This window comes from Peromyscus maniculatus, chromosome 4 (genome assembly GCF_049852395.1).
Source record: "Peromyscus maniculatus bairdii isolate BWxNUB_F1_BW_parent chromosome 4, HU_Pman_BW_mat_3.1, whole genome shotgun sequence".
NCBI lineage: Eukaryota > Metazoa > Chordata > Mammalia > Rodentia > Cricetidae > Peromyscus > Peromyscus maniculatus.
The window spans coordinates 65434635-65443656 of NC_134855.1; the positions used below are offsets into that span (position 1 = coordinate 65434635).

At 38.7% G+C, this 9022-nt stretch overlaps 1 protein-coding gene across 1 annotated transcript; it reads right to left on the minus strand.

Annotated features, from left to right (window-relative positions):
• Positions 1-1736: 1736 nt before the first annotated feature.
• LOC143272711 (olfactory receptor 4C46-like) lies at positions 1737-2672 on the minus strand. The gene has a single exon (XM_076568683.1). It carries the CDS (start codon positions 2670-2672, stop codon positions 1737-1739), a length of 936 nt encoding a protein of 311 aa, XP_076424798.1.
• Between the last annotated feature and the right edge of the window lie 6350 nt (positions 2673-9022).

Genomic DNA, 9022 nt, shown 5'->3' on the forward strand with positions numbered 1-9022 from the left:
TCTAATAGTGTCCATCTGGGTGGTGCTGCAAGATACCATGTGGGCCTTTGTTTTCCCCTGGGAGTACAGGGTAGACAGCCCAAGGTCTGTCTGTGGGTCTACTTGCTCCATTCAGATTGCCATGACAATGGGCTGGGTCATGCTTCCTCATCAAAAAGAGATCATTATACTGCTCAATTGCCACGTGCTAAAGCATTGGGTGCATTCCTGGATGGTGAATTTGACTGAGTTTCATCTAAACAGGCCACATGGCATGAGGTGTGTACTTTACTATAGTGCAATGGGCCAAGTTTAGGGAACCGGATTCCTGCTTGACTAAGGCCTGCCCACCTTGGCCACAAGGCATAGGGTGGGTCAATATTATTTTTAAAGTGAAAAATATAAGTTTACATATCTTAAATCAGAAATAAAAATCTCATCTCATATTCTGCAGCTAGAGAATCTGCATGGAGATTTGGAGTTCTCAGGCCAAATAAATTTTAGTACAAAGAAGATTAGAGAAAGATGAATTTTGCTTCCTTGACTCCATCATTAGATGGAAGAAGAAATTAAGAAAACTGAACAGAAAGAAAAGAAACTTTAAATGTGATAAATTTCATCCATTCAGTAAAAGTGCCTTCCCCCTAATTGATGTCTACCTGAAGGGCTTAACTACATTGTCTGGAGAAACTATTATGGCAAGCTCTGAGGGCATGGCTCTGATAGACAATAACTGTAAAACAAGACCATGCATTTGAAAGAGAACAAGGATGGGTTTATGGGAGAATAAAGAAAATAGCTTATGTAAATCACTCCCACAACCCTAATTTTCTTCTCAAACAAAAACTATACTCCAAGGAAGATCTATGAGTGTATTGTGACCCAGGTGCACTACATTTCAAAGAACTTCCGTATTTGTTTAATTCACACAGGATCATGTGTGATCATGGTGGGGCAAACTTCAGGCTCTATCACTTCCGCTTTAATAATGTAGACTTGCTAGACCAAGAGCCTTCATTCAGTGTTGCAGTTTGGGTAGTGATGAGGTCATTGTTCATATATTTGGTTGTGACATGGCTAAAAAGGAGAGTTCACAATGAGTAAATTATAAATGTTGATAATTCCCTCATCTAAAGATGGTGGAGGAGATTTTCAAATATCAATGAAATAGGAATATTAGTGCTATTTATCATGCAAATCCTACTACTCAACCTAGCAAAGCTCAGAAGACAATTTTGATAAAAACCCTGGGAAAGGTAGTTATGATTGAGAGAATAGACCATGAATGTTTCTGTTATCACTCTTTACTGTTAATGGGGACTTACAGTAGATATATAACAGAACGAGGAAATATCAATGAAAATTAAGAATGGGGTTTAGGTGGCAGGAGTCAACAGCAAATACTCAACTTTGAAAAACATAGTTTGTTGTGCCTAGATAATGAATAAGACAGTTGAAACAGAAATCAGGATATTCTGACCTAAAAAGCCTTGTGGCTCACCTCATTATAACAAGCATTTCTAGAGTGAGACACAATAATCAGTACTGAATAAGCATTAGAGAGAGTAAATGTGTGTTAGACCAGTAGTGTAATTTTAACATAGGGTTAAGTTTCTCCATTATACGGATCTTATTTCTGCTTCTTTCAAAGCCACATGACAAACAACAGTTGTTTTAATCCTCATGCTGTAAATGTTCTATATGGAGTCAATATAAAATGTACATTGAAACCTTTCCTCATTTTCACAGAAATATATTTATTTGTCTTCTGAATGAATTTTTCTATTGAACCATCCCCTAATAGCATTTTTCATTTGAGCATTTCTCAAGGTATAGATTAAAGGGTTTAACATGGGAGTTATCATTGTATAGAATACAGCAACTGCCTTATCAATGGGTAAAGTAGTTGCAGGCCTCATGTACACAAAAATGGAAGGCACAAAGAATAAGACAACCACTGTGATGTGGGAGACACAAGTGGAGAGTGCTTTGTGCCTCCCTTCTGCACTGTGGTTTCTTAGTGAGCACAGGATAACTGTGTAGGAGCCCAGAAGAAGAGTAAATGTTAATAGACAGATAAACCCACTGTTGGCAGCAACAAAGAGACCCAGAATGTGAGTATCAGTGCAGACCAGTTCAAGCAAAGGGTTAAGATCACACATAAAGTGATCTATGACATTAGGGCCACAGAAAGGTAAATCAATAATGAACAGCATCTGTATGATTCCATGAAGAAAGCCTCCCATCCATGACACTCCCACTAGTAGGTTACATATTGCTCGGTTCATGATGGATGCATAGTGCAGTGGCTTGCAGATGGCCACATAGCGATCATAAGCCATCACGGTAAGCAGGATGACTTCAACCGCTGCAAAGAAATGCTCTCCAAAGACTTGGGTCATGCAACCATTGAACTGGATAGTCTTTTTTTCATGAAGTGAATCAAAAATCAGTTTAGGGTTATTGACAGAAGAATAGCAGGCATCAATAAAGGAGAGATAGGCAAGGAAGAAATACATAGGGGACCCTACCAATGGACTGTGTATAATGGTGACCAGAATGAGCAAATTTCCAACAACAGAGACTATGTAGATGACCAAAAACACCACAAATACAATTGCTTGCATGTTTTGGTTCTGTGTGAGCCCCAGGAGAACAAATTCTGTCACATTCCTCTTCGCCATCTGCTTCATGGAAAAGTTAGTCACATTGCCAGGAAAAATAATGCATCCTCGACTTCATTTAATTTCTTCATTCTTATAATTAATATTTAGATGCTGCTCTGTTGTAAAATTTTATGGATATTGTTATTGTTGTTTCTCATATACAAAAAACAGTTCTTCATACTTTGTGTTAGTCAAGTTGACTCACGGATGACAGAATGAAGATACATGCAAAGAGTACAAACATCAACTTTGTTGTAGACAAAGCTGGAGGTGGAGGGTTTCAAGGAGGTAGAGAATTGAAGTAATGGCCACCACGGTGAAGCTAAAGATTTCTTTCTTTAACTTATGAAATGAGGAACCATAAAAGGTAATTAAAAATATAACTTCCAAACAAGCAAGTTATTTGAATAAGAGGAAACTCTGGGAACCAACATAGTAAGCTGACTTTTGCCTTGAAAGAAACAGAAGTGAGTTCATTTCTCCATCAAATCCAGAGAAGGAAACTGAGGGATTAGACTATTTATCAAGTTTTCTTTTCATCACTTAATAAAGGTATTTTTGCTTGGCAGGGAACAAATACATACAATTTATGAGTCTATCCTTTTCTAACAAATTAAGAGGATCTGGAAAAATATTCATCTTGATATACTTATCCAAAATAACTATTAATGAGCAATTAAAATGGCCTAACCATGGATATAAAGAAGGTTATGGTAATAATAAAATGATTTAATAAATGAATAATTGTGTTATTATAAAGGAATCCATAATATTTGACAATATATATGAAAGCCTTGTAATAGCTATAAAAAAGTATTTCTTCTGTGTACTGCACATTATTCCTCATTTCTTTTAATACTTTTAATAACCTGTGTAGATGTTGCTATTTATCTATTTTATTCGTAAGGAAATGATGAATAGGACCATGTATAAAATCAAAGAAGTATTAAATTAAATGACAATATTTACTCTCTCTTTTTTTGTGGTTTTTTTTTTTGAGTCACAGTTTCTCATGTAGCTTTGTGCCTGGAACTCACTCTGTAGCCCAGGCTGGCCTTGAACTCACAAAGATCCGCCTGGCTCTGCCTCCTGAGTGCTGGGATTAAATGCATGTGCCACCACCGACATTTTTACTTACTCTCTTTTAGTAGTAGTTTCTATAGGTATTTGTTTATTCAATCCCACTTGTACACAAAGTTGCTAATTAATATAATTATTTTCTACATTTTTATAGTTAGTTTATATAATATAAAACCAGAAAAGTTAATATTCCTATGCTGGAAATCAGAAGAAAAATGATAATTTTGATTATTCTTCTTCTTACTTAATTTTATCTGACAATTTTCAGCAAGTGTTATTCCTCAAATTCTTACCACTAAAATTATACTCCATAATTGCCATTTTATACAAATGTTGGTTCATAATTTTCTCTGAATGTGCTTATAATACTTTATTGCATTTTATATGATTTGAGTGATAACTTCATATGACCAATTTTGTCAATGAACATGTCGATGCATCATGACATATTTACATTCCAAGTACTAAGAAATTCATGTTTGGATTCCTGGAATTATTCTTTTATCTTGGCCTACCTTAATGCCACTTTTCTCTAACATTATTATAAATTCTTTTGTAATCCATTAAGAACTACTGTAGCATTGGCTGAACACATCCATTCAAGGATTGTAAGGAGCAAATAAAAACCTGTTTCCCTCTGTCTTTCCTCTCACCTTACATTCATTTCCTGGCACCACATGAAGCTGCTTCATCATCTGTCTATAAAGTAAAACCTGCCTTATAATTTATGGTGAGAATTGTTTAAAATAGAAAAACATGCACAACTTACAAGTACAAGGCTTCAAGTTTTTTTTTTTTTTGCAAAGATGTATATATTTACCCGATTAGCATGAGTGAGTGGGCAAAACGTGGAGAAACATTTGACACTGTCATGAACTCAAGAAGAATCCTCCGCAACCTTACTTTCTAAGAAGTCAAAAAGATAGGTATCACAGTGAGTTATCTGTGCTTAGAATCAAGGACTTAGCAATAATGCAATTAATACTAATCTTTGGGACATATGAGTGAGAGGTACAACTAATCATTTTTATCCTCATAATTTATTCTCATTTTTAATACAAGTGTCTAAGGGCAAAATATATTTCATATAATAGATAGGTGGGTCTTATTAATTGCTTGATTTCTATTAGTTTCAAATTATCTAATGAAAATGATAGATATTTATCTGTTGAATTTTAAAAATTAGAATGAAGAGGAAAACTTCTCTGACTGTATTTGAAAAACATTAAGAAGTAATGATTCCCATATATGAAAAATCACAGTATCTAATAAGCACATTTGAGAAACGTACCTTAGCAGTTGAAAATGATCTTGACCATGGTTGTGAGTCTTCAGTGTTCACTTCAAAACCACCTTCAGTGAGACACTCCCCCCAGAGAAAAGAAACTTTTACTATGAAAAGATATAAACACATTTGCAAAGAAAGTCCTTAAATAACTTACTCTCAAATAGACATGTGTTAAGGAAGTGTCTCCATAAGAAAAATCTTCCTCTGTTCCCTCCAAATTAAAATTATTTCAAAGAAAGCATGAACTGTGATACTTGTAAGGCACTACAGAGAAATAATATTTGTTTCCTGATTCTGGTCCTACAGGGAAGGAGGTAGCAAAACTGCAAAAAAACGTTCAAATCATTCCACTCCTGGTCAGTCTTTCAATGAGGAAACATCTGTGCCCTACATTAAAAGAGTATTTAAAGCCGTATGCTTCCAGATTTCAGCAGTTTTTTTTTTATCTGAAACTTGTCTTATGGGGATTCATTATCTCCTGTGATGGAAAGAACTTCTCTTAGAAGCTGGTGTTCTACAAATCTCTATTTGACACTCACTGGGTTTTCAGCTGGGAGCTGAGTTCCCTGTACCTGGATATTTGTTATTACAGTTTTTTTTTTTAATGTGAGCTTTTCTTGTTAAGAACCTACATACTAGCAGTACTTAGTACATAACCTGGAACTTGCCATAATTTATTGAGGCTGTCCAGAGATACTCCTGTCCCTGCCCCAGCCTCTAGTCATCTCTTAGTGCTGGGTTACAGGTGCATGCAGACACTACCAGCTTTCAGGTTGATGTTGATGATAGAACTCATCCTTGTACTATATGCTTCAAACCCCCTGGCCCTCTAGAAAAAAATTTCTAATAAAATGAAATGACATTGGTTTTTTATCTATTTTAAACTGATTGTTTGAACAGAGATATATATTATTATGAAGTTATGTTTTATTTAAAATACCTTATTCAAATATCTTATTTAAAATACCTCTCCTATGCATATATCCTATGTCTTGCAACTGATGGAGATTATTTTGGGCAAAATAATATGTAGCAAGAACTTTAATGGCATGGGGAATGTTGATGTGCAACACTGAAATAGAAATGTAAAATGAGAAACAATGTCACAAATAGGTGTTTCTTCACACACACACACACACACACACACACCAGAGTTAGGAAAAATGGCAATGATTTTATACCCACCACTGTAAAACTCTCTATTTTACTGCATTTGGAAATTTTTTATGTTACCTGAAAGAGTAGTTTTAAAAATCAATTTTAATTTTGAGACCAATTGTGCATTAGCTAAACACCAGCAAAGTCTGTCTACTGAGAAAAACAGGGTTTACTTTAGCTATTGTTTCCACCATTCCCCACCCATTCCTTTTCTGACCTCTGACTGGAGATACATTATAGCAATACTGTTATATCAAGTATGGTCAAGTGCTGATGAAGAATTTTTAGTGAAACATATTTAGGAATTGTGGGCGCCATGGGCCCTGGCCCCCGACTGGGAGTGGCTGTGGCCTTGCTTGCTTGACCTTGATCAGATGTCCTCCCTATTCAGATTCCCTGCCGGTATCCACCCTTCTGAATGCTTAAGGGAAGTTCCTTGTGTCCTCCCTATTCAGATTCCCTGCCGGTATCCACCCTTCTGAATGCTTAAGGGAAGTTCCTTGTTGTGTATCCTGCATTTTGGGCGTTAACTACTTAGATGCAAGATTGTAGAACATTGGGTCTGGAATGTAGACCATTGACAGCGAACTTCTGCCCTCCGGGGGTTCCTCCATTTGTGCTGTAAGCCTGTACGTATTTAAGGTTTCTTCCCTCTTTCAATAAACGGCATTCGACATCCAATCATACGGATGACCCGCTGTCTCTTGTCTCTATTTTTTAATCCGCAGCCCTTCGCTCGGACATGGTGAACGGGTATTGGTAATGCTGGCGTTACCGCAACAGATGGAGGTTCCTACCGAGGTCTGAGAAAGAAGGACCAGCTGACGAACACTCTTGGAAGGCCGGCCGGCATTGTAAAGGTAAGAGTGGATTGAAATGGGTGCGGCTAGCTCACAGTCACTCCTCGAGGAACAATTAATTGGACTGTTGAGGCAGCAAGGCACTATTATTAAGAGCAAGATGGCTAAAGATTTTGTTCAAGTCCTCCAGAATGCTAGTCCTTGGTTTCTGGTCTCCGGAGGATTTAATATACCAGATTGGGAACAGGTCAAGGTTGACTTACAGAAATATTTGCATAAAGAAGGACCTGATTCCGTATCCTTAGCTACTTTTTCTTTGTGGTGCTTGGTTAAGGATGCATTGCTTAGTGATGATATTGAAGTCCAAGAACACTTAAATGAAGCTAAAGCTGTGTTGGAGGAGTCTCAGATAGAGGAGGCTCTCAGAACCTTTCAAACTTCTGATGTCTCTGATTCGGCAGAGTCGTCTTCTGATTCTGCAGAGTCATCTTCAGAGGGTGATGATGTAGAAGTCAGATCAAAAAAGGATGCTAGATGCCTAAGAGGGAAATCACAGATTTCTTGCAAGGATAGACCTCCAGCCCATAACCTTGACTTTTGCAACACGGAGGTCCTTCCTTCCGCACCCATGGAGGGATTGACGGGGGGAGTTGCTTACCCGGTTATAGAGACTCAAAATGCTCAAGGGCAGAGACAAAGGGAGCACAATCCTCTAGATTTTAAAAGCATCAAACAGCTCAAGGAAGCTGTGATGTCATATGGGCCCCCTGCTCCTTTTACGACCGCTATACTTGAATCTTTTTTTGCCTTAAATTGCACCCCTAGCGATTGGATGCAGCTGTGTCTCGCTGCTCTCTCTGGGGGGGGGGATTATTTAATTTGGAGGAGTGAGTTTCAAGAACATTGTCAAACTACAGCTAATAGAAATGCTGCTGCAGGCTTCCCGGCTCGTAATCTTGAGATGCTCACGGGTACAGGGCAGTATGCCACTTTACAAGCACAGATTTTGTATGATCCTGCAGTTTATGCACAGATTAGTGTGGCTGCTACCAGAGCGTGGAAAGGGCTACCTAATAAAGCTGCTGGTGAACAGCTATCTAAAGTCATTCAAGGGCCGTCAGAACCATTTGCAGAATTTGTAGATCGCCTGCTTCAACTAGCAGGAAGAGTGTTTGGGGATGTTGATCAAGCCATGCCCATAGTAAAACAACTGGCCTTTGAAAATGCCAATAAATATTGCAAGGAGGCCATTAGGCCTCATAAAAATAAGAGCTTAAATGATTATCTTAAACTATGTAGAGATATAGATGGGCATCACATCATGGGACAGGTAATGGCCTCAGCCATGAAGGGCATTAATTCTGGAGGAAACCGCCCAAAAACCTGTTTTGGATGCGGCCAGCAAGGTCATATTAAGAATAATTGTCCTGGAGCCCAAGCAACGGCAAAGACACCGGGACTTTGCCCGCGATGTAAAAAGGGACATCACTGGAGTAATGAGTGCCGATCTAAGGTTTATGCTCAGGGAAAATTTTACCGCCGTCGGGAAACGGGCAGCGGGGTCCGCTCCGGACCCCCCGAAGCCAGGTGTACGGAGCCCTGGATACACCTGTCCCATCCCCAGTTTCCCACCATCCCATCCAATTTGTTCCTCGAAGGAACCCCTTTTTGTCCAAGACCTTATCAGAGGCACCCCTGGAAGCGCAGGATTGGACCTCTGCTCCTCCACCAGAACAGTATTAACACCTCAGATGGGTCCCCAGGCTCTCGGTACTGGAGTTATGGGTCCACTACCTGCAGGGTCTTTAGGACTGATTCTGGGCAGGAGTAGCACTCTTATGCAAGGTATTAGAGTAATTCCAGGAGTGATAGATGAAGACTCTGAAGGGGAAATTAGAATCATGGTTGAGGCTGGTAAAGGGGTGACAATTATTCCCCAGGGTGCTCGCATAGCACAATAATCCTTTTCTTAAACCACACAGAGGTGAGGGTGGATTTGGCTCTACGGGCCCTCCAGCATGCTGGGTTTCCACCTTAGAACAAAGACCCAT

Excerpts from the sequence above, each read along its gene's own strand:
- LOC143272711 (XM_076568683.1), bottom strand. The coding sequence starts at position 2,672 with ATGAAGCAGATGGCGAAGAGGAATGTGACAGAATTTGTTCTCCTGGGG.